A 26,188-nucleotide genomic window follows, 5' to 3' on the forward strand; every position below is an offset into this window, starting at 1 on the left:
GAACCGGGGATTGAACTCAGGCCCTTGTGCTTGCTAGGCAAGCGCTTATTCTACTGAGCCATCTCCCCGGCCCCTAAAATTTTTTTGGTAAGCATATAAAAGAGTTTTTAAAAAGAAAAAGAACAAACCCTGAGTCTTGTTCTGGCTTCCACAGCCTTCTGTCACCTGGGCACTGTAACTTCTGCATACTCTCTCCAAGCCATCTCCCAGCCTTTACTCCCTTCCAGACATGTAGGCACCCCTTAGGCCCATGAACGCACCAAGCTAATGCCCACCTTACCTTAGGGCCTTTGTCAGGCTGATTATCACTGCCTCATCTTTCCTAATGATTACTTGCTGATTGTGCCCCTCTGTGAAAGTCAGGCTCACTAAAGGATGCTCACCTGTGGTTCACTGCGCTGCACTCAGCACTCATAACAGTGCAATGCATGCAGCAAGCAGAATGCATTCAGTTCAATTATTTATTCACTGGAATGGAATTGAATGAATGAATACAAGAATGAATGAATGAATGAATGAATGAATACAAGTGAACCATATGGATTGTTCTCAAGTGAGTAGACCGTGAGAAATGACTGTAGAGTTGCACAGAGTCCTTGCTTAATGGGGTAGGGTCCTTGGGGTCTGAAATGCAATCCTATGTTCTTTCTGTGGTCAAGGAATGACTTTGGAGCCTGCAATTTCTTTGGCCCCAGAATGAGGGCCATGTCTCCATGCTGTCTCTATGTGCTATGGCCCTAGCCACCGCCCCCTCTTAAGCAGTGGCCATCAACTGTGCAGTGCATGGTCTTGCACCCAAACTCATGTCAGGAACAAGGTGTCAGAGTGAGCGCAGATATCTCCCACCAGGTATCACCTCCAGTCTTCCCCTGGGAGCAAGGTAGCCCATGGGCTGGAGGAGTCCTTTGTGTCAGAACCATAGGACAGTTCAATACCTTCCACTGGAGGATGGGGTACTTTAAAGCCTAAGAAGAGGTCTCTGGGTCCCCAGTTCACAAGAAGGAGAAGGGTACTAGCTGGAGGTCACCACTAGCCGAGGTGGCTAGATCAACAGGTGTAAACTGAACCTTCAAGCAAAGATAGATACCTGGGGAGACTATTTCCACACCCCTGGACCACCATCATGGGTTTGGTTTCAGAATGCCTAGCCTATGGTCCCAAAGTTTTAACACCAAAGTGTTAAAAATTTTCACGTGACTCTCATTGGCATTCAGGCTTAAGAGCCATGGTAACGGCATGATTTGGGGGTTCCAGTGCAGACACAGGAGGTTGGTTGCAGGTCAAGAAAGGATGCTGAGGCAGGATCATGCTTAAAATAATGATGTTCCTAAAGGTTCAACAAATGATTGATCCATATGAAACCTTTAGGTGAGAAGAGAAGAAACAACATTCTAAGATGTGAGAAGCAGGTAACTGACAAAAAACATTGTAGCAAAAGGTTAATAGCTTTAATATTTCTAAAGAGCTCTTACAAACCAATAAAAAAAGATAAACACTCAATAGAAAAATAGACTGTAGACATGAACAGACAATTCCAAAAGAAGAAATACAATGGGCCAATGCACTTATGAAAAATGTTCAGGCTCATCAGTAATCAAATAAATGCAAATTACAACAACAAAGAGACGTTATCTTTTGCCTGGCTAATTGGCAGAGATTAAAGACATGATAATGCCTCATGAGGGTGAGGGTGTGGAACAAACAGGCACTATCATTCACTAGGGGGTGCAAATTAGTGCAACCTTTCCAGAGGGCAATTTGGCTGGGTGCCAAAGCTGAGGAAGCTTGCTTAGCCTTTGACACAGCAATTCCACTTTGAGAAAGAGTGCTGTGGGAGAAGAGTGTGGATAATAATAATAGTAAGAGCAGCTAACCTTTATTAAATGCTCTCTGTGTGCCAGACTCTACATGCATTATCTCATGTAATCCCCACAGCCATCGTAAGGAGCTATTGTTTGTTTATCACCTGAATCTTGCAGATGAGGAGTTGAGGTGCAAAAGAATTAGGTCAATGCCATGAGGACACTAAGCTAACAAACAGCAAAGCTTGAATTTGAACCCAGAGGGTCACTGCTTTCACTCTAGTGAGCCCTCACATTCATAGACAGAAGCTGCAAGATGCCTGGAAATACTTGTGATGGGCAAGCAGGGGACGTGCTGAAGGCCTCACAATAGCAATCAGTTACATAAATGATGATGCACTCAGGCAGGGGTATTGCATAAGGATGAAAAATTATTCCATGGAAAAATGTGTGTGGAAATGGGGGGTTGTATATACATAGATCTTTGAAAGGATATCAAAGAACTGAGAAATTAATCACCTGGAAAGACAACTGAGCAACCATGGTGGGAATGAGGGGGAGGGCTGAATTCAGTGGTGGAGCATCTGCCTAGCTGGCTCTAGACACTGGGTTTCACCCCCTGCACTACCCCCCCCAAAAAATTAAGAGACTTGTTTGTTTTATATACTCATAGAACCATTCTCACTTCTTAAATGTTGAATTATGTAAATATATTATCTATTAAAACATGTATGTATAAGCCAGTGTGGTGGCACATACCCATAATTCCAGATTTCTGGAAGGCTGAGGCAGGAGGATTGTATGTTTGAGCCCAGCCTGGGAAATTTAGCAACTTACCAAGAGCCTGTCTCAAATTTTTAAAAATGAAAAACAGCTAGAGATGTAACCCAGTGTGAAAGGCCTTGGGTTCAATCATCAATACCACCAAAAACACAAAAAGTACATGTCTATAAATATATGTACCTGTTAGCTGTGTTCTAGAATATGTTCCACTTATTTTCCTGAAATGCTAAGGGTTCTAAGAAAAGTTTCAAAGCCCTTACTTAGAGAATCATCCCGCAGATACTGTGCGTACCTACATATTTCCCATACCAGTTTCTTTACTAAGGGAAATTTTTTCTCAATTATCTATTTTCATTTCTTCATATATTTGTATCTTATAGAATTCACTTTAGGAAATGCTAAAATGAAACATGCAACTGACACTGATCTCATTGTGTTTAAAAATGGAGCATGGGGGTGTTGTTTCTGGGTGCTAAGCTAATGAATGATTTTATTTACTTCTTTTCATCCATCTATACTTTTTAATTTTCTAAAATAAACAAAATTATTTCACAAAAAGCATTGCTTAAGCCCTCATGACCCAGTGTTCAGGGGTTTCTTCCTGTTGCTTTTCTTCCCTGCACTCACACTCACCTACTTCTTACAAGCAGGGCATTGGGGCTGAGTTCAAGGAGGGGATTCATATCTCTAGCCAGATCCTCTCCAGAGCTGGCTCTTTTGCTTTCAGAGCTCTGAGCTGGGGAGCCAGGATCAGGGTCCTAAACAGGCCAGTCGGCCCCCATGACCCTCCCTTCTGCCAGGAGCAAGAGTTGAACCAGGACTCCAACTCTCAAAAAGAGACAAGGCTGCAAAAGCAGGTCCAGCCCTGCTACCAGCCTGACACACTGCAAACTCAAACCTCAGGGCTTTGCTCCCAGCTCTTTGGCTGCCTGTGGCCTCTGTCAAGTTTCTGAACCTCTGAGTCTCATCCTCACCCCCTATGTCACTATGACATTTGTCTCAAAGAGCCCAGAGACCAGATGAGTTGTCTGTGGAATCATCACACATCCCATGTCCCCTCCACCCTAGTGCGAAGAGCTGCAGCCATGGAAATCATGACAGACCTCCATCAGGGAGCACTAGCTTGACCCCACCTTCCTGAGAACAGAGGACATTTTTTTCAAGGTGGTGGGGAGAAAAGCAAGGTGATAAAGTATGGAAACAGAATAGTGTCTAAGAAAAATGGGGGAACTCTCAGGTTCACATTCATGACCAGGCCTGCATCCAGAAGCATAGCTCAGACCTGTCACCCCATACAGCCACACTGCTCCCCACATTTGCCAGCCCACCTTCTGGGCCACGTGAGACTTCCCAAGTCACAGTACTGCTTCTGCCTGGCTCACCTCCCCCTCTTCTAGACCCACCTTTAGCTCTTAGCAGAGCGAGCCCCATCCCCAGGGCTAGGGTGGCTCCTCTGGGCTCTGCTGTCCCCAGGTCTCTATGAGCTATGCAGTGCCAGGTCACAGCTACCCTGCTAGGCTGGACTTTGTAGGAATGCTAGCCAAACCCATTTTTTGGGTCCAGCATAGACTTGGGGGCTTGGGGCAGGAGTTAGATCATGAGCACTGGGGTTCCATCGCTCCCCCCACCACCTTAGAGAAGTAACTTCTGCCTTCTGAGCCTCACCTTCTATGCCTTTAAGTAGGTTTCAACACTGCACTGGACACATGGAGTTATTGTGAAGGCTTTGTAAGCTAACATAAAGCTCTTGGTACATTCTGGGTACAAAAAGGACGCACAAAGGAGCAGCACATTTACCCCACTGTAGGTTCTCTAAAGGCTGGTGGAACTGAACTAAGAAATTAGAGGATAGGTAGTTTCTAGCCCCACCCTCCCTCTCCAGTCCCAGCCCTCAGTTTGTGCCTGGTGCTGCCCACTCCACCACTACTCTCATCTATTTGCCTTGTTCCCCACAGCCACCCGGCCCAAGCTGAAGAAGATGAAAAGTCAGACGGGACAGGTGGGTGAGAAGCAATCGCTGAAGTGCGAGGCAGCAGCAGGGAACCCCCAACCCTCGTACCGCTGGTTCAAGGATGGCAAGGAACTCAACCGCAGCCGTGACATTCGCATCAAGTATGGCAACGGCAGGTGAGCAGCATCCATCACACCCTCCATGTCCCAACAGTTATGCTGTCTTCTGAGAAGCCCAGAGCTGTGTGGACTGAGTCCCAGCTCACTGCATGCCCCTCTTCCTAGCTACCCCCACACCTCTCCTTGGAGCTGTGGTCCCTCTGCTGATGTTGGCCCCATGAACAGCAGACAAGGGTTAAGCAGTTAACGTCTGGATAGTTAAGATCAACTTTACCAGTGGAAATCCTCTCTTGTTCCTAAAACTTCTTTGCAAAAGACCATGCACAGATTCTGAAAGAACCCCAAGCTGGAAATTGTTTGTGAAAGATCCAGCCAAAAGCAGGGAGGTCACACAGGATAATGGGATGGTTTCTCAGCTTAACAAGTGCCACTTGTCAGAGAATGCACCAAGGGCAGAGTTTCTCCCATGGCATGAGAATTGTCTTAATCATGACTCAGTGCCCCAGAGGACTCAGAAGCTTCCTGGGTCTCCATGCTGTGGAAGGTGTCCTCTCATCCATCTTGGATGGGTCAGGGCAAGGGCTTCAGGCACCAGGAAATCCTGAGGTTCAAAAGCAGCCCCCATCTCTGCTGGCTAACCAGATGTTCTACCTACGCATGGGGACTAGTTGGATGTCCCTGCTGGTGAGGAACATCCCAGAGAGGTTTGCCACAACTCCCTCCCAGGTTGTCATATTCTTCCTCATCCCCACCTGCAAAATGCAAATGATGATGATTTTAGAGAATGTCAGGCCCACCCATAGCAGAAAGCAGTGAAAAGAAAATCCCATCCTGGTCACACCTGGTTTGCTGTGTGGCCTATTGCACACATCCTGCATCTGGCCCCATGAGTTAGGAACCCACACAAGAGGATGTGGGGGTCAAGGGACAAGCTCTGACTCTGCTATATCTGGCTTTCTTTCCAAGAGCGGGAACAGAAACAGAACCAAAAGTGGCCCAGACAGAAACAGAAAGTAATTTAGGAAGGGTTTGATTTAGAACAATGGTTGTGGCTGAAAGAAAACCACATCCTAAGAAAATTGTAGTAATGGGCCGGGGTCCCAGGCACAGAGCTATGATACCATCACTCAGGGAAGTCAAGGAAAGAGGATTCAAAAGTTGAGTTCAGCCTGGGCAACTGAATGATTTCATAAGATTCTCAAAATCAAAAAAATGTTAAAGGCTGGAGATAATAGCTCAATGCAAAAACTCTGACTTCCATCTCCAGTACTGCAGAAGAGGAGAGAAGAGAGAGAAAAACATCTTAGTAGCTAATGGAGAGTGGAGATGATAGATATTCTTGTGTGACCCCAGTTACCATATTGGCAAGAAATGCAGGGCACCCACCTAGCGACCTGAAGGTACATTATTCCTTCCTACCACCCTGCAAGACTGTGCCCCAGCCAGGGAGAAGGGTGGACAGGCTTCTTGGAGCTACATCTGGGAGTGGGGCTGTGTCCCTCCCATCCCTCCATCCTGTCTAGATGGCCACTCCCTGCCTCATTGAGACCAGGAAGTTGCCCATCCGTGCCTTCCACACTACTGAGCACATCTCCCACGTGTTCATGCCCACCCTCCCTGCACCACACTTATCCTGCACACTACACACACACACACACACACACACACACACACACACACCCTACCCCCTGAGTCCTGGCACCACCAACTCCCTCCTTTCTCTGGTAACTTTAGCCCTTGTCCCTCCCAGCATACTCACTCCTCTTTTGAAGTGTTAACTCTCCAGGCTGCTGTTTTCTTATCCTCCTCCTGCTGTTGCCCTGTCTCCTGCCTTCCCCCCTTAACCTGCAGGACTTTGACTCTCCCCCATTGGAGAAGAGTCCTCCACCTCCCTTGTCCTCCACCTCCTACCCTGCCCTGCCCATCCCCAGCCTTGCCATAGCTGTGGCTCTTGAGAACCCCAGCAAGCTCTGGACTCTCTGGTTCTAGGCCTCCAGGCCTCTAAGCAGTGGTTGGCCTGAAGCCACCTGTCCCCTCGCCCTCATGGGCTTCCCCAGTCCTCCTGCGTCCACCACTTTCTCAGACACCGTCAGTGCTTTGGGCTTCTTGCCTCCCTCCTTGGCCTGCTGTGGATGATCCTATTCTCTCCCACGGCTTAAATATCTAAGACCCTGAGGCTGCATCTCCAGTCTTCATGGCTTTTTTGCCAAACCCTGCAGGCATTTCTGACTCAGAACACCCAGGCCAGCTGCTGTGCCTGCCCAGTTACTCCTCCTGTGTGCCCTTCAGTTGTGCCTCCAGCCTTCCTGAGGCCTAGCCCCAGCCCCTCACCATTGCTCAGCTGGACACACATCTCTAGGAGTCGCCCTTCTCCCCACCCTTACGTTGTTCACCTGGCCTCCCTGCCTTGAGCTCTTTCCTCCACTGCCCCACTCCTGACCACTCTCCATAATTCTGGACCATGGGCCTTTTGTGCATTTCTTGCTGTATGCAATATATATGAGAACTGTCAGCTATGTGCCTGGCTCGGGGCTCAGAAAACATCAAGGACAAAGCAACTGTGGCACTACCTACATGACTCTCTAGGCTGGGCTGCAGTAAGGTAACCTTGACTCTTTCTTCAGAACAAAAAGAAAAGTGCCTCATGCACCCATTTTACTTGTATTAATGACTCTAGAGGCCCACAGGCCACAAGAATCACAGACCTCCGAAAGTACCTACAGAGGCTGAGCTTTACAATAAGGCTGCATCTGCAGCCACATTACTTGGTGGGTCTGGAGAGCCTGCTTTACACTGGGCACAGTCTAGGGGTTCTTCTGACTCTTCCTGGCTTACATATAACCACCCTGCTGCCCCTTAACCATGCTGCACACTCAGCAGGGTCCTTGCTTTGGACTTGAACCCAGCCTGTTGCCTGCACTGAACAGCTTGTCTCCTGTCTCCCGCAAAGTTCTCCAAGGTGCAGCTTAAATGTCAGGTCTTGAGAACACCTGCCCAAGCGCTCCCGGCAGCATTCGTCTCTTCCACTGGTGCTTTAGACAAGGCTTCATTAGGGGATGTTATTTCTTCTAACATGAGTGAACCTCAAAGGTCAGCACCCCCTTACACTGCCTTCTCCCCTGCAGGCCCATTGAGTATTGAACTGGAGAGCTTCTCACAGGCCTGGGCCTCCTCTCCTGGATCTCCTCAGAAGAACTCTGGGGGAGCTGCCATCTCCACACATTATTCCTCCACACGTACACTCCACACATCTCACCTGGCACAGAGGCCAGGGGCAGGGGCAGGAGTCTCCTTTCTGGCAAACTTTTCTGTCCTTCCTGCCCACCCTGCAGCTGTCTCCACAGCCTTCCTCATGTTCCGCCTGCACAGGCTGCACTTGGTCTTGGCATCTCTGCTGGCCAGCAGAGACCCTCTTCCCAGCTGGTGCCATCTGTCTCTGTGCCCACCAAATGTGGAGTCTCACCAGGCCTTCCTGTGCCAGGAGAAGACTGCCCCTGAGTCCCTATGCATGAGCCCTCCCCTACAGAACTACATGTGCCTTTATTTATGAGGGGCAGGCTGGAACTCGCCCCACAGACAGGGGAGGGAGGTGCAGAGGAAAATGTGAGGCCGCCCAGATCTGTCCTTGCCAGCAGAGAACTGGCTGGGGAGGGCCAGGGACAAGCACCCTGCACAGGGGTAGACCTGGGTCAGCACATGGATGGAGCACTGGGAACAGTATTCTGCCTTCCAGGAAGCAGGAGAGCCTGGGTCCTTAAGGATTCCAGCCGGATCCAGGGGTGAGGGCAGAATGCAGTGGGGCCAGAGCCTTGGTGCTGTGTCGGACTCAGAGCCCCCCTCATCAGCTCTGCCTCTGAGCCTCTCCTCTGGAGCCCTCATCCCTGAGATCCATGAACCCCCAGCAAAGCAAGCCACCTGCAACCAGCAAACCTGCAGGTCCCTGGGGTCCTTTCTTACTCCTCCACAAGGGGAGGTTCCCATGGAGCCCCCAGCTTCCTTGGCACAGCTCATGCATTCCTTCACCAGGGAGCCCTTCCTCAAAGGTCCAGCTTCCCCTTGCAAATACCCCACGAGCTCCACTCAGCCTCACTCTGAAGCTCCTGTGAATGCAGCTGTGGGTGACAAAGAGGGTCTGGCTCTGTGTCCCCTAAACATCAATGCTGTGATCCCCTGCTCTTCTCATCCAGTGTGCAGGGAAATGAGATAAGCTTTGCCTGGAGAAGCTGGGCTTTGTGGCATCTAATTAGGCTGCAGCAGGGAAGGAAATGCTGTCTTAGTCAGAGGGGCCTTCAGGGCTCCACTTAATGAGGCCCCAAACTTTAATGGACAGAAGAGGGTAGTGAGCAGGCACCAGCCCAGGAGAATAAGACTGGCTGAAGCCAGGATGGGCAGGGTGTAGTCGAGCAGCTGATGCCCTTACAAGGAAACTGCAGCAGTAGGGTCTGTTGAGAGTGCTGCAACACCTTTATTTGGAGGTCTTGGGTTGAGGATGTCAGAGAAGAGACCCACCCCTAGAGGCAGAGGCCAATTCCAGGGGGAAAGGCCCACAAGCACAGGCCAGGGAAGGGATTATGGGCCCATTTGCATCTCTTCAACCTGAGCCCAGCCTCTCTACTCACCCCACCTTACCCTCCTTACCCCAGTAGCTCATGAATCCATTTTACATCCATGGGCTCAGGGCTAGCCCTCTGACCCCTTTGAGAATCTGGTGTTTTGTTTTGTTTTGTTTTGTTTTGTTTTGTTTTGGGTTTTGGGTTTTTTAAAACTCATCCCTCACAAGGAAGTAAAGGCTAGGGATATGGTTCGGTGGCAGAACCCTTAGCTAGCACACACAAGCCCCTGGCTTCAAGGCCTAGTACTACCAAACATAAGGAGAAAGCTACGCCATGTAAAGATATTCATGCCACTTCTTGATTATCCATGAGGGCCAGGCTGAGATTGTGGGTTTTGCTGGACCCCAGAGAGCACTAGGGCAGAAGGAGGGGTAAGAACTGCAGAGCCCATGCCCACTGGAGTGGGTATAGGGAAGCTCTAAGAAGAAAATCAAATCTGGCCCAATATTTCAGAAAGAGGGGGAGAACCAGCCCTGGGTACCTGTAATGACAATGCCAGGAGAGTCTGTGGGGCCTGGACCCACAATTCTCAGCACACAGGGACTGGATGAAGAGGGAGCTAGCCCCAGCGTGAGATGCCAGAGATAGCCTACATCCTCACCAACTGTAACTCCTAGTCCTTGCTGTTGTCTTGCTGGATGTCCTGGGGCAGGTCTGGAAACCTGTGGTGCTCAACTTTTCTGTCTTTAGAAAAACGCATCTAGATTGGCCCTGAGGACCAAGTCCAGAATATTTTTGTTCCCTGAGCTGGCAGAAAGCCACACCAGACTCCCTTAGTGATAGGTCTGGTGGAAAGAAGAGGGGAGCCACAGGTTAGGACTGCGATCTGAGCAGAGTTGTCACCTGAACCTGTCAGAACTGTGGCTCTCTGTGGGTCTCTGAGCTCACTCTGCCCCTATAGCAGTGTGCCACAAACTAGGCAATTTGCAATCAGGGAAAATTTACTAGGCTCATGGTTTCTGAGCTTATGGTGGTCCACAGTCAAGGGCCTGCATGTGGTGAGGGCCTTCAGGTTGCACCATAACATGACAGAAGGCATCAATGGTGAAAGAGAATAAATGATGAGACCACACTCACTCTTTAGCAACTCATTCATCCATTCATGATGGTGGAACCCTTGTAACACAGCACCTCCATTAGGCACCACCTCCCAACACCATTGCATTGGGATCAATGATCTTTGGCAACATATGCAAACCATAGTGCTAGGAATAGCCACAGTGATAAGCTGCCTCTTCTAAAGAAGGCTGAGGCCTTCTTTACTGGAAATGAAGGACAATGACCATGTGACTTCCTAAGGGGCTTGGCTTCACCCCCTACCCCAGAAAAGCATCGTAAAGAAGGCCTAACCCTGGGAATCAATGTCAAAACTCATAGATGCATAAAAGCATGTGGCCATTGGCCTCACCCTGTGTTGTCCTGAGGGCCCACGTCTCCCTCCAGCTCTGGGGGTCGGCATTCCACTTGAACCCCAGAAAAGGCAAGTCTGAGTAATCTACTTCCCACCCAGTGTGCACAGCCATTGTGACATTGCAGGGAAAGGTGACTGCAAGGGAACCACGATGGCGATGCTCACACTTGCACCCTTTTCCCCCTCTAACCAGAAAGAACTCACGACTCCAGTTCAACAAGGTGAAGGTGGAGGATGCTGGAGAGTACGTGTGCGAGGCCGAGAACATCCTGGGGAAGGACTCTGTCCGCGGCCGGCTCCATGTCAACAGTGGTAGGTGGCCCTCAAGGCGGGGAAGGATCTTGGAGGGGTTTGGCAGGTTGGGCCAGTTGCCCCCAGTCCTGGGGAGGCCCACACATGATCCATCTTGCACTCAACTCCCCTCCCTCCTGCTGCTGCCATATCAAGCTGGAGATCTCAGCCGATTCAGAGAAATGCAGTCGAAGCATAAATGTTTAGCTTTGTTATCTGGGCCTGGAAGAGCCGCCAGCTCTCATTTTAAATACCCTGAAAACTAAATATTTTGAAATCAAGAGGTGGGGGTGGAGAGGAGGATATTTTTAGAAGGCAATTATGGGAGGTTGGGCTGCCAGAAGCGGGGCTGGGAGAGAGGCAGGCCCGGGGTGGTGCGAGCTGCCTGCCTGCTGCCGGCTGCTCATCGGGGCACCTGAGGCAGCCAGTCATCTCCACAGGGCTGTAGGGATGGAGGCTTGGATGTCTGGGACCCTTCGGGGAAGGCTGTGCCCAGGGAAGGCAGATCCTCCCCACAGGCCGTGTTGTCTCCCTGAAAGCCTGCAAAGATGCAGAGCTTACGGCAACTCTTAGCTTCTTTGCTCTACACTCGTGGCTCCAGCTTCAGGTCAGGGGTTGCCTTCCTACTGGGCTCTTCTCTCAGACCCTAGATCTTCCCTTGACAGAAAACTCACCACTCCTCTGTGCCAAAGCTGCCAGTCCTCAGGCAGTGTCCCTCTGCTGTATCCCCAGTAGTCCAAGCCCTACAAATCCCCATCCTCCTCCCAGCACCCATCCTGAGCATATCACTTAATTACCTGTCTGTTTGGTTCACACAGACCCTGTCTATCCTGTATCAGTAAGGGACACCCCTGTCACCCCAGCTTCTTGGGCTTCTTGTTCTCCTTAGACACCATGTCCAAGAAATCTGAGTACCCATAGCTTGGACAGTCTCCTTTTGGGGTCCTTCTCAATCCTCTCCCTTCCATTCCAACCCCACCTGAAGAGCAACTCTGTTCAAGTCTCCTCCCCACAAACCAGCTTCAGAGCATTAGCTTTGTAAAGTGAAGGCCTCCAATCACATCTCCACACAGTGGAGCCACAGGACAAGGACTTCATTCTCACAATTCTGGCTCCAACAATCTTTCCAACCCTGACCACAGTCACTCCCCATAGACCCCTTACTCCTCCTCCCAAGCTATCTTCTCCAGGAAACCTCCCTCCTTGGCCACACCAGACCACTGCAATGTCACTTCCAGTTCAAGCCCCAGTCTGGGGCCATTTGTTGGCCCAACAGGCCTGGCATCATCTCCTGATCACTGCTCAACTCCCATACTGTTACTGAACTTCTTCTGTGGTAAAGGTGAGTGGCAGGAGTGGAGAGACCACGGATGACACCTCTCTCTGCAAGTTTCCATGACAGACACTCTATCCAAGCCAGGCTTCACAGTATCTCATGAACCCTTGTCCAGGCTCAGGATATGTCTGATATCTTATGGTCACTCAGAGAGGCTCAATATTTGCCAAAAGTCAAACACTAGTTAATGATAGAGCTGTACAGTATAAAAACCATTGGCAAACTTAGCCTTGGAGCTCCATGGGGCATGTGTAGCCTGGTTACCATTCTGACCTCGGTGGCTGGCTCACATTAGAGACTGGTAAATGTTATACTAAGGAAGCTATACCTGCTCCAAAGCCTCTATCTCCTCCATGTCTCAGCCTAGGCATGGTAGCAGTGAGGGTACCTGGATCCCCATTCCAGTCAACCTCCTCCTATGCCTGGGAAAGTGGGATGTACCTGGGACCTGGTACTTGCTCATCAGAGTAGGCAGACATTCTTAGATTTGGGGTTTCCTATTTTTTTAGTTAAGATTCTCTTGGTTAGAACCAACAAGAACCCATCTTAAAACTACCTTAAGGAATTTATTTATTGTCTTATGAAACTGGGAGATCTAGAGGTCAAACTGGCCCCAAACATGAAAGAGTCCATGAGCAGAAAGATTGGGTCAGGACACTCTCCTGCTGTGTGTTGGCCTCATTCGTCCCTACTACGAAATAGCTTCTCTCCTGCTGGGAACAGGGAGTAGGAAGACAAGCCCACCACCTTGGCTCTGTGTCCACATTTACAGTCACAGGGATGGATTCTGATCTACCCTGGGGAGGCCACGTGCCCACTTGGCCCTGTCTCTGGGCTTGGGGGGGGAGGGTAGGTGCCAAGCCTGGGTGTGTAGAGGGGTATGGAGAGGCAGAGTGCCTCGAGCGATGAGCCTGCCAGAACTGCGCGGAGAAAAGCATTCCCTCGAGAACTGCTGCTCCCAGAAAAGGGGGAGGTACTGCGCCCAGAACCCACAGCCATGCCCTCTCTGCTACCCAGAGCCTGGGTCCTGAGGCCAGGGAGCATGGGAAGCCACAGAGGAGCTGCAATTGCACCCCCACCCCATGCCCAGACCCTTCAGCTTGCAGCACACAGTGTGCTTATCAGTTTGGAAATCAGACAGTGGAGCCTTTGGGCTGGGCACTTAGGGCAGATGTGAAATTCCAGTTGCCCGCGGGATTCCTTGCCATTTGTCCCTGTGGCCTGGCAGGAAGACAGCAGAGCAGGATAGTGGAGAGAGTTCAGAGATCTGGTCTCATCTCAGCTCTTTGTCAAGCAACACTAAGTGATGACTCTACCTCCCTAGTCTTCACTTTTTCCTTGTGAAGTTGATCTGTAGGCCTCCTCCCTCTAAAATTCTGAGATTCTGAGTGTAACAGTGAGGCTGACATCCTGTGCACCTAACCAACATACACATGCTTGTGTGTGCACACATGCACACACAGGACATATGCCTGTTCTGCTCCTCTGTACTATCTAATATGATGTGGGGAGGTGAACAGGGCCCTTCAGGGGACCAGGACATTTTCCCATGCAGAGATGCCTGAGCTCCTTGTTTACCCACAGAACCCAGAAGACCTGCAGCAACCACACCCTGGGGAGGGGGTGGAGAGCGGGCAGCGGGCAGCTGCGCCTGCCCCCTCTGACTCATCCCAAGGTGGGTTGGCATGGCCCGCCCAGGCCCCAGGGAAACCAAGACTACAGGGGTGTGGCATCAAGGAGCCACAGCCTGCTCAGGGGCATCGTTCCTGCTCTTGAAAGCCTGCTGCCCCTTTCAGGCAGAGCCCAATCCTCCTTCCCCAAATCGGAGTAGGCCCTCCTTGCAGTCACACCTCTTCAGGCCCCAGGAAGCTTCCTCCCTTCCTGCACCCAGTAGGTAGAGGAGGAGGAGTCCACAAAAAGTTTGTACAGCTTTTAACAAAACAGTCAGTTTGGTCTAACTCATTCCTGAGCTGCCTTGTCTCAGGTGAATGTGAACTCTGGAATGCCCTGAGGTGTCTTTACCAGTCCCAGGTTATCAGGCCTGCCCAGGAGGTGGGCAGGTTTGACCAGGGCTATCACAGGACTGTGCAAGCCCTGGAGAGGCCTCTGGGCCCATCCTCTAGCTAAGGGCTTTAAAGGGCTAGCTGTTGGAACACATTCACATGCACACTGTCACTCACACACTCAGCATGACTCTGCCCAGAGCTCTTGGCAAAAAGCTAAACTCAGCTAGCTGTGTCTTTCCTAACAGCTAAAGAGGAAGGGCAGACCACTGCACCAAAGGGAAGGGAGTGCTAGACAAGCAGGGAGTGTTGCCCAGGGGTAGTGGTGCACACCTGCAGCCCCAGCACTTGGGAGCCTGACACAGGGAGATCAAGGAGAATTTGGGGCCAGCTTAGGCTACATAGTGAGTTTGAAACCAGCCTAGAATACATAGTGTCTCGGGAAAAAAAAAAAGACAAAGAGGAAGGAGGACAAAATGTTGATGAATCAAGAGGGATTGGATTGGGACCTCAAAAGAGAAGCAAAAGTTTTGACTAGGATCAAGGGAGAAAAGCAGCCAGAGCTGTGGGCAGGAGACAGCCCTGCGGCTTCAGCTCTGTGCTCCAGGCCTGGTCCTTACTCCCCACAAGCCCTGAACTGCTCACTCACACCGGGATGCTGATGGTTGATATTCTGGGTTTATTCCTCTCAGCATTTTTTAAAATTAAATTTTGAAGTTTATTTATGTACCATAAAATCATCCTTTTAAAATATACAATCCAGTAGTTTTTAGTATAGTTACCGAGTTACATAACCATCACCACTAATTCCAAATCATTTCATCACCTCAAAAAGAAACCCATGTACATTAGCAGCCACCCCAAAAAGAAACCCATGTACATTAGCAGCCACTCCCCCTCCCTCTAGCCCCTGGCAATCACTAATCTCCTTTCTGTGGATTTACTCTTTACATAAAGAGAATCATGCAACATGTGACCTTTTGTGACTTGGCTTCTACTATGTAATGTCATATTTTTGAGACTCAACCATATTGTAACAGAAATTGGCATCCCATTCCTTTTTATGACTAAGTAATATTCCACTGTGTAAATTATCACATTTTATTTACCTATTCACCAGTTTGGATTATTGGGTCATTTGGATTGTTTTTCCATTTTTGTTATTATGAATAAGGTTATTTTGTATACTCATATACAACTTGTTGTATGCAGATAGGTTTTTCAGTCTCTTGGGGAATATATCTAGCAGTGGAATTTATACAATACATGGTGATTCTAGGTTTAATTTTTGCTGGGAACTACAAGGCTGTTTTCCAAAGTAGCTATACCATGTTACATTCCTACCAGCATGGCTTCAAGGCCTCTAATTTTCCTATATCCTTACCACTATTCATTATTATCCATCTTTTATTGTAGCTACCCTAGTGGATGTAAATCAACCTCATTGTGACTTTGACTCATTTCCCTAATGGCCTTCCAGAAATATTTTCATTTAATAGGAGACAGTGTTTTAATCTACAGAGAATCTATCATCAGCCAAAGACAGCAGATTAGCCCTAGGATGGCAGCACAGGGTATTTTTCTCTGAAGAATCATATTTATTTGCTTATTCACGCATTCAGTAAACAGTAGCTAAATACCTGTTATATGCTGGGCACTCTGCTAGGTACTGGGCTGCAGCAAAAGATGACAGATGTGGTCCTCCCTAAGGGATCTTATGTTGTAGTGGAGGAGCTAAGACTGGCTCGAGTAATTAGGTTAACATAAATACTACAAGTAGACATACAGGTAGATAACCAAAGAATAGGAAAGAAGAATGAACAGCTCGAGAAGCTGGAAGAAGCCGCTCTGGAACACTGATCTTTGGGACATCCTGGGAAAGAGGGTACCTGGCTCATTAGAGGAGCTGGCCTGAGAGCAGTGTGGTGGGAACAAACTAAAAGAGAGGGACAGGATATGTCATAGGGAGGTGGGGAGGCTCAGATACCACTGAAGAGCAGTCAAGGGCTTTACTGAGTGTACAAAGAGAAACCACTGAAGAGCCTTGATCAGAGAAAAGAGGAAGCCAATTTACATGGTTTCAGGACCAGTGCGCAGCTGCCAAGAAGGAGGTCAAGATGGAGGTGAGCAGGAACTGAGGGCAGGAAGACCAGGGAAGGAAGAGATACAGTGGCCTGGACTAGCAGGGAAGAAGCAGGGAGACAGGAACAGAGCCTCCTGAGATGGTAGAAGTGGCAACCATTGGGGATAGAGGGCCTTAGGAAATAAAGGAGAAGAAAAAGGCATGGTTGTTGCTATTTAGTCAATGACCTAGCAAAGACTGAATAAGATGGTTGGGCAGATAACAAGGAGCCTGGTTTGAGACAGATGTGTTGAGTGTGAATGAGTAGAGGCTTCAAGCAAGCAGTCATACCCTGGACTAGAGGATCTAGTGTGTCACCTTCACTTCTCCAGACATAGGCAAACACAGTAGAGAAATGCAGGTATGCTGACAAGGGAGGGTAGACACGTTGCCCAGAATCCACATGTGCTGGGACAGTGTGAGAGGGCGACAGAGTGTGTGTGCCTCCTCCACGTGCAGACCTCCCTGGAGTGTGGCTTCTCCACCAGCAAAATGGGCTTCAGTGATTTGGGAAGGCCCTGCCATCACAGAAGAGTGGCCTTCTGAGGTGGAGAGGCCTGTAGTCACCATTTCTCCACCTCCTGGGACTAGCTCCCCCGCTGTATTCTCCTTTTGTATTTCTAGGGCGCTGGCCCTACTCCTATGATGATGTGGTTTTGGCAACCCTGGCCCAGGAAGCCAGAGCTGCCCTAGGAAGGCTCCAGTTTCCTTCATTGTTCTCTGGTTCCATAGACCTCAACTGTGTAGACTGTGTGCATGACAAGCCCCAGTGGGCAGCAACTCATTCCTGTCCAGGGCTCACTCAGCGTGAGTGACATAGCAATGAGGGCACAAGACTGGGCAGTCTCTGCCACCCACGGCCACAGAGGGAGCCACAGCAGGCCTGAGCCAAGATTTCTGTGGCTTCCCAGGGCCCATAGGTCCATGTGGTATCCATTCATATGTTCGTGGCAGGCCTTGGTCTGCTCTTTCACAAGGGACTGGGTTGCTGAAAAGAACGCACAGCTAGATGTCAGGAGCCCTGAAGCCTTGTCACAGCACACACACTGTGACTCTACACAGGCTCCTTGCCATTCTGTTTCCTCAGACCTCCTCTGCAGTATAACTGAAGGGCAGGACAACCTCTAGGACCCACCCAGCAGCAATGGGACTTTATAACTTGCAGGCACGGTCACCTCAGTTGTTTCTTTTCTCTGTCCCTTTCTTAGATTTCTGGGTCTCATTGACCCAGAAGTGGGGCAGACATCAGCACAAAGCCTCCTCTCCCCAGCCAGCATGTGGGTCCCAGCTGGATTTGTGGTTGAGCCTTGGAGGAGACTTCTGCAGGGATGGGGCTCAAGGATGCCAGCTCAGCAGCAGGCACAATGTACAGGGGAAGGTGGGAGCAGGCCCTGCCCGCTGGGTTTTATCAGTGAGCTCCTCAGACATATACAGAGCAGAGCTGTGTATACACTCCCAGTCCCCCACGCCATCTGTCTCCCTACATGTCTAAACACTGAGGGCGCCAAGTGCCTGCCTGCTCCTCCCGCGCTCACCTCCTCCCCATCATTCTCAGGACCCCTGAGGAGGTAGGGCCAACCGTGGTAGGATGGGCCACTTCAGCCACAAGGCCACTGCTGGATGAGAGGCCCTCAGAGTCCTGGAGAGCTGAGGAGAAAGCAGGAGCTCCTTTCTGGCAACCAATCTGGACACAGCTGAGGGCATCATCTTACAGATGAAAACTGACATTTGGCGCAGGAATTCTCACTTGAAACCAGCTTTCTGGATGGGAAAGCAGAGTTTTTATTATTTTCGTGTTTCAGAGGAGTCTGGCCGATCAGCTGTGTATTCTGGGTTAGCAGCTGTAGAGTCCAGCCTCACTGTCATCTAGTGTTCACACCCCAGCTGCCCCCTTACGTGTGTGTGCGCATGTGTGCGTACACACACACACACACACACACACACACACACACAGTCTGTCTCTTCCCAACAACCTGAAGCCCATGATTTATCACCTGGGCTGTCATAGGCCTGGAACTTTCTCCAAAAGCAACAACTAATGGATGAAGGAGGAGGGAACTGCCTGGTGTTGGGCAACATGAAGGAGGTAGGTGCCCTTGTAGCACTCCAGCCCATCCCTAGAAGAAAAACAGAAGAAAGTGAACAATTGAGTTTGCCGCAGCTCTCTAGAGAGAAAATGCTAGTGTGCACAAGAGCTGGACCGGCTCCCTTCCATGTGCTCCCTTTTAGCCACTCCCTTCTGGCTGCCCGCAATCTATCAAGAGAACCTGAGCAGTGTAGGAGGCAGGTGACTCCACCCCACACTGTCCCCACACTAGAGAGCAGCAGCTCATCCAGCTATAGAGGAGGCTTGAGGAAGACAGGAAGGAAGGGAAAGAGGAGGGCTTTTATTCAAAATGACGAAACAGTTTTTTGCTACCTTCTCAGTGCCTCCAAAAAAATGAAAGCTTTCCTGGTCTTCAGAACATTTGCCCACAACAGGTGCCAGGTCACACTGGGCAGGGCAGATAGAGCTTGTGATGGCCTCCTGTTTGCTTTGTTGGGACCCCTAGACAATCTCTCCTCAGTCATTCCTATTGTCTCTGGTGTTCTGGTTTTGAGATAAAATGTGACAGAGGGCCCAGAGGTTGTCTCAGTAGGTCACTGGCACGTGTCTCTCATACCCTCAGTGAGCACCACCCTATCATCCTGGTCGGGGCACGCCCGGAAGTGCAACGAGACAGCCAAGTCCTACTGTGTCAATGGAGGTGTCTGCTACTACATCGAAGGCATCAACCAGCTCTCCTGCAAGTAAGTGACCAGTGGGGGTGGGCATGAGGGCAAGGGTAGGGCAGGAGGTGCTGAGGCAGAATGGAGGGCTCCAGGAAAAGCTGGCTTCAAGTCACTGGCAAGAGATCGGAGATCCCCAGGGTTTGTAGACAGGGAAGTTTGCCCCTCTTCCTAGCTCTTTCTAGTATATAGGGAGATATAAGCTCTAAGGGGCACAGGGACATCTGCTGTTACTCAGTTTCCTAGGCCACCACCTGCCCCATCTCCTGATGTCCACCTCATCAACACCCACCCTAGAGGGACATAAGGATGCTGATCTAAGACATTGGGCTTTTCTCTCTGTCTTTCTGATTCTGTCTCTCTCTTTCTCTCTCTTTATCAATCTATTTCTAACTCTGTCTCTCCCTTTCCTTCCCATCTATCAGCAACTCTCCAAATACGTGCTGGGTGAACATGTCCCAGGCTGCATTTCCCCTGGTGCTGAGGAGCCTGGCAGGTCAGGCAGGTCACAGGCTCCAGAGCCCTCAGCACCTCAGGGTCCCACTCCTGCAGTCATAAGGGGAGAAGAGGAGCATTCCAGAATCCTGTGCTAACCTCAGATCTGACCACTCTCCCTGGCCTACAGGACCCAGGGTCCAGTGTCCAAGTGTGCTGCCTGTGCCCCTTATCCCCTAGGCCCCTTCCACGGAGTGAGGGGTATCAGAAAGGACCCTGATCTGGGGGTGGCCCCATGGAGGAGGTCAGGATGGCCCAAGAAGAAACTGCTAGGAGCTCAGAACGAAATGCTCCTGGTAGCAGACAGGCAGCTATGGTAGTCAGGAGCATTTGTCCAGGCCCAGAAGGACATTCTCAGCAGCTGTCCCCATAGCCCCTGGACAGATTATGTAGTGTACATGTGAGGTGGGAGGAGTGAGGAGGGCGTCAAGTAAATAACTCAGGGTTTTCAAAGCAGCTCGAGCCTACGGCCCTGGCACCTTGCCAAAGCTGCCCCATTCTCCTGGCATCTGGGCAAAGGCCACCAAGGTACTGGTAGAAAAGCAGATAGAGGCATTTGAGCTCCCCACAGACCAAGTACGACTCAGCCCTCCTAGCTCTCATGCCTCTTGCCTCCCAGGCCAGATCTGCATCCCCTTCCTGACTTTAGCCTTCCTAGGAATGTGAGTTTGGCAAGGAGGTCAAGACATTTAAAGACCCCACCACCAAAAGACGTTGTCACGAGAGGCTGGGCCTCCTCGATCATCCTTAGGGCAGGGCAGCTTAGCTGCACTGCCAAGCAGGACTGTGGCTCTGGCCCCAGCTGGCCTCCTTGGCTGCTTCCTCCCTGGTCCCACCCTTCACCTGCCACCATCTCCTCCTCTCCTTCCCCCCTCTTCCAATCCTTAGGGGCCAGTCCCAGAGCAACAACAGACCCTCCAATGAAGCTCTCAGCCTGACCTCAGCCCTCCTCTTGCCCTGCTTTGGCCCCTCTAAGGGGCAGCCACTTTCCCGTTACAGACCCTGGGGAATAGTCTAGCCTTGAAAATGCTCTGGGCTCTTCAGAACAGACCTGCTATAGACTCTTAAAGGTCCTGCAATCTCTCACAGAGTTGGCCCACTCTTATGTCCCCTTTCTATGGACAGCCTGACCTACATCAGGCTGTTCTCTTCCCTAGCCCCTTAAGCCGCTGACCCGTGAAGATGTCCAGCATTATTACTGAAACCAGCTCTGGCTCCAGAAAGAAAAAGCTCTGTTCCCCAGGACAGATGCCAGCACTGAGGAGGGCCATGGGAACTGAGGCTCCAGGCTAGAGTTCTGGGTAGGAAAAGGATCGGTGAGATACATGAGCTCTCAGAGGGCCCTGCCAGCAAGGCTGCACCCCTAGGAGCCTGGGTGAATCTAAGAGAAGCAGAGCCTGAGCCCTTGTGAAGATTGTAGGTGCCGCTTCCCCTGCCCATCAGGCCAGCTGGCTTCACTGCTTAGAACCTGAGCTTGCTACCCAGAGCCACCCAGCGCGCCTGGGTCAGCTCCAATCAGGGCTCCCTAAACTGACTTCCTTGACTCCCTTTGTCCAGCCCACAGGGGAGAGGGACCTCCCTGGTGGGGACTTCAGTCCTCAGAGCTGTGCTGGAGAAGGGCAGGGGGGAGGGGTTGGGCAGAGCCCAGAGGGCATTCTGGTGGTGGGTGAACTGGGAGGGGAGGGGGGAAGGCCTCTTGGGGCTCCTGATGACACCTGAATGGAATAAAAAGGAAAGAAATTAGGAAATGGAACTCACGTCTTACCATTTGTGCTGTTTGTTTACTTTTTATTTTGATTTTTTTGCATTTCCGCTTAGCTTGGATAATGAAACTACACTGGTCAGTTTCATTCCAGTTTCTACAAGACTCAGTTTTCCTTCCTGGTTTCTTACACTTGTTGTTGTGTATTGGTTCAGAGCCCTGCTGGGAGTGTTGGAAAGCAGGCGCACTCCGCAACCCTCCCGTTTTTCTAGAATTCAGTGCCAAAAGAAACAGTGTCACTGATACTGAATTTTGTTGTTGTTGTTGTTGTTGTTGTTTAAAATTTTAAAAAAGAAAGAAAGAAAACTTCAGGGGATTTGAAAATGTGGGTCCAAATCAAGATGACTGTCTCCTGTCTGGGCAGACAGGGGTCTCCACACTTCTCGCTGCTTTCTCCTCTTCTCTCCGTGTGTTTGTTGAGCACAGTTGGTGCGTGACTCTTGGGGACTGGTTCAGGGGATGATGACAGAACAAGACTCTTTCCAGCCCTGTGCACATACCAGTGGCATGCCTCCCTCTCCCATCAGCTCATGCCCCATCCCTCTGCTCCCCCAGCCCACGCCCATCTGCCTGCTCATCCTCACGCATCTCTACCCACCTTTCATGAACGCCAAATCCCTCACTCCCCCCAGTGCCTGGAGCACACCCTCATCCTTCATCCTCTCCTCCCCCCTGGGTGAGGGCAGCACACATGGCATTATCCCCAGGCTACCAAAAGGAGAAACTGAGGCCCGGGAGGTAGGGTGGGGAAAGGGGAACTCAGAGGTCCTGACCTCTCTGTGACCCCAGATGCAGCCCGTGGGCTCTCCTCCATGCCCCTTCTTTTACCCCTGCTCTTCTCCAGCCTTAGGTACAGACCTCCCCAGAGTCATAGCTGATGACTTAGCAGGAAGAGCTGGGAAGGCTGCTACTCACCGCTCCTTCCCATCTGTCCTCTTAGCCCTGAAATTCCCAGTTTGAGTGGGAACCACAGCCATCTGTGCTGAGTTCAGACTCCCACCCTGGCTGATAGGTGAATGCATCCTGGACTCTGTTCCCTTGGGAGCAAGTTAGAGACCACAGGCCTGGCCCACTCTCAGAGTGTACCCTAGGGAAACCCCCGCCTCAACAAGCAGGACTAAAGAGAAAAACTAGGAGCATCTGGAGCCCCATGGAGGAGCTAAGGCATGGGCTCCCAGTCCTCCACATCCCTCACGCCACCCATCCCCCAGGACTTTTCTTTGATCCATACAAGCTGAGCACATCTCAAGACAGGAAGCTAGCTCCAGAATGATGCAGGATTCCAGGGCACGCTTGTGTTGTAGATTGTGTATGGTGCCATTGCAGTTGTGCAACTGATAGGCCATAAAAGATATGAGGATGCTTGTCAAGTCAGGATAGGCCACACTGGGTATGAAATCAGGGACACAGGAGTGTATTTAGTTGTCATTGATCTCCAAAAATAATGAGAGAGCAGTCCTGCTTGTCAGCAACGGGAATAAATTGTCCCTTTGTCATCTCCTGGCCCTATACGCCCCAGTTCTTTTACACACATGTGTGCGCGCACACACACACAGATACATACACAAGTTTCCTATCTTGGAGTCATTCAAGAACTGTACTAATCCCAGACATTGGACACAGTCAAACCTATCTCTTTCTTACTCCTCTGTGAATTCCAAAAGTCATTTTGATAACTTCCTGGGTCTTTATCCTCTACCTCCAAAGGTGCTTCTGTTTGAAAAATCACTTCTCCCCTGTCCCCAGTCCCCACGTCAGTGTCCAAACACAGAGGAAGGGGAGGTGAGACTGGCTAGAGGTGGCTGGAAAACATTAGCCACTCCCTCCATCTTCCTGAGATAATTAAGGACAAGGTCAGGGATCAAAGGTCGTATTGCTAAGGGACCCCCCTCCTCCAAGCTGTTACCACCACTTTTCCAAATACTGCTCAGCCCTCATCACACACTGGCCAGGCATGCTGCACACACACTCCTACCCTGCGGTGGCCCTCCTCCTACTCCTTCAGGAGGTGCCACTGAGGTCCACAGCTTTCTGTCTACCAGTTGCCTCCATTCCCCACTCCCTAGATTTGAGGCCGCAGGGTTTTCATGAGTGTCTACCACAGCCAATGCTCACCTCCCACTGTCAAATCCAAGGGCCTTACTACTGCTTGTATCTGCTAGAAGGCTAAAGGGCAGGGCACCTTTACCTCTTGAGAAAGGTTAGGATAATTAGTGTTGAGCAGTGGTCTAATATTGAGGGGATCCTGGTGATGGGTTTCCCTACCTTCCTAGAGAATAGGCCAAAGCAATACAGTCCCACCCGTGAATAGGAAGATACGGGGAAGGCCAGCCCTGTCCACAAGCTTCTCCTTAGCTAGCTGGCCTTGCTGGGGTTCAGAAGAGTAACAGGACTGGGCATGTCTCCCAGAAATCTGCAAGACAGAGATTTCCTTGAAGAGAGAAGTGGCAGCCAGAGAGCAGAAGGAGATGTACTTTGGGAATAGAGACAAGGCCAGGGAGATGGGAGTGGGTGGTGCCTTGGACCTCCAGGCAAGCCAAGATATTAGAAAGGTGCAAGACAGAGCCAGGCCCTCAAAGAAGAGCAGGTCACAGAGAAAGGGCAGGAGAGCCCCACTGGCTCCCAGCAGGCTTCCAGCATGGAACAGGCTTCCTGGGTCACTCAGTGTGCCTGCTCCAAACTCCCACTGCACTCTAGTCAAAAAGACAGCTTTGGGCCAGTATAGCAGTTCACTATGGTCAGCTCCTCTCCAGTGTTCCCTTTCCTTGCTAAGCTTTCCCTCTATCTATCACTCTAGAGCAGCAGCCTTCCCCAAACAGTGTTCTACAGAATTCCTCTAAAAAAATGCCCTCTATGTTCAAATGAATTTGAGACATCCTAAAAACTACAGCTGTTTCTTCCTATAAGACTTTTCTATGCGAATATAAGCTACAACTCTATAAGCCCTGGGAAGTGATTCCCTAAACTTATTTGACCTCAGAAACCTCAGAGAAAAGAGATCAAACATCTCCTAGGTCATTTTTGTCCTAGACACACAATCTGGGAACAGCCTTCCAGAATTCTGCTTTGAGCTTTCTGGGGGATATTTCATGAATAATAAAAGCTGCCCAGAGCACAGAAGAGAACCCTTCAACAGGGTCTAGAAGGAGTGGCTTCCAAGAACTTGGTATCCTTTTATGGCTCACTGCCTGGCACCAAGGGGCTACAGTTCTGGCTTCCGGGGCACCAGGCAGGTAAGAAGGAAGCTCCATGACCAGTAGTACAATTAGTCAAGAGCCTCCCACCCCACCCCACTTTCCTAAGTCATCCTCCTCCCTGCCCCACCCCACCTTCCCCACACCCACGGAGCCACATCTAGTAGAGAGATTTGTGAGATTTCAGAGCCCTCCACCCAGCCCCTACTCCAGCCCCTCCAGCTACAAGTGTGACCCCAAGTGCCTGACTTGGTTTTTCTCATTCATCACTGTGCACTTTGATTTCTAACCTTAGCCTCGCGGATGATGCCAGTTTGTTCTGTGATTTTTCCCCTTTTCCTTCTCCAGATGTCCAAACGGATTCTTCGGACAGAGATGTTTGGAGAAACTGCCTTTGCGATTGTACATGCCAGATCCTAAGCAAAGTATGTTTGAAGATACAAACACAAGTCCCCGCTCCTTAGAAAGCTTCCGGGTGCAGTCCCCCCAATGTAGGGCATAGGGCCAGGGGTGTTGGTTGTTTTGATCTTCGGCTGTTTTGTTTTGTTTCTCTTTTCTTTTTTGTATTTTGGTTTGTTAGTTCTTTTGTTTTGTTTTGTTTTGCTTTGTTTTTCATTTTTGGCCTAATCCTTGGGTTTAAAGTTCAGGGCTGCAGGTAAGGGGCAAAGTGGCAAGATCAGTACAAATGGTAACGGTGGCAAGAAACCCAGCTGGCATTGGCAGGAGCCCGTGCCGGGGTGTTGCGATGCCTGTGTCTTGCTATCCTGGCTCTCTCTTTCTGGTTTTCTTTCTTTTGGTAGGTGTCCTGTGGGATACACCGGGGACAGGTGTCAGCAGTTCGCAATGGTCAACTTCTCCAGTATGTCTCTTTCTTCTATTTCTTCTCTTCCCTGGTGACTGGCAGTCTTCCCCTGTGGGAGGGATGGGTCCTTTCTTGTTAAGAATGGATGGGAAATTGGGGTGTTCCAGGCTTCTTTCAATCCTAAGTGCTCACCAGAAGCCTGTACAGAGGAGACCGATACACCCCCACACACTCCCTGCAATACCCAATATGTTGGCTATTTTACCTGGGTGCAGTAATGCTGAATTCTCTCTCTGTGGGGACACATACAGACCTCGTCCCCACTTCTAGGGTCAGACAGCTTGGCCAGAATAGGAAGAGGCATTTGCAGAGCCCTTCGCTGCCACAGGCTGTTTGAAGGTGTCAGGCTTCTGATGAGGCCAGGTAGGGAGGGTGTGCATGTGTGTTGGTATTTTTGAAAGAAAGAGGAAGGCCTCAAAAACCTGTCTTCTAATCTGGTCAGAGCATGTTTGGTTTTTGGTTAGGGGCCAAGGAGAGGAAGAGGGCAGTGTGAGGGAGAGTAGGACCCAGAAGAATGGTTTCCATGGGTACAGAGACATTTGTGTGGCAATAGGATGGGGTAGGCTGGGAGTTGCTGCTGGTGCTAAAAGACAGGGGATGAAAAACCAACGAGTAACTGGCAACTCTTCCCAGGACCTCTCTGGCTTTAATCCCCATCCTGGATATCATTCTCTT

At 50.3% G+C, this 26,188-nt stretch overlaps 1 protein-coding gene across 1 annotated transcript in view; it reads left to right on the plus strand.

Moving 5' to 3' along the window:
- The window catches only part of Nrg2 (neuregulin 2), a 198,142-nt gene that overhangs the window by 156,371 nt on the left and 15,583 nt on the right, over window positions 1–26,188 (plus strand). Inside the window, 4 exon segments of the mRNA XM_023703380.1 lie at window positions 4,541–4,712; window positions 10,873–10,991; window positions 19,101–19,221; window positions 25,452–25,510. Of these exon segments, the coding sequence (XP_023559148.1) occupies window positions 4,541–4,712; window positions 10,873–10,991; window positions 19,101–19,221; window positions 25,452–25,510 (471 nt within the window).

The sequence above is a fragment of the Octodon degus genome, unplaced genomic scaffold (assembly GCF_000260255.1).
Source record: "Octodon degus isolate 3935 unplaced genomic scaffold, OctDeg1.0 scaffold00169, whole genome shotgun sequence".
Taxonomy (NCBI): domain Eukaryota; kingdom Metazoa; phylum Chordata; class Mammalia; order Rodentia; family Octodontidae; genus Octodon; species Octodon degus.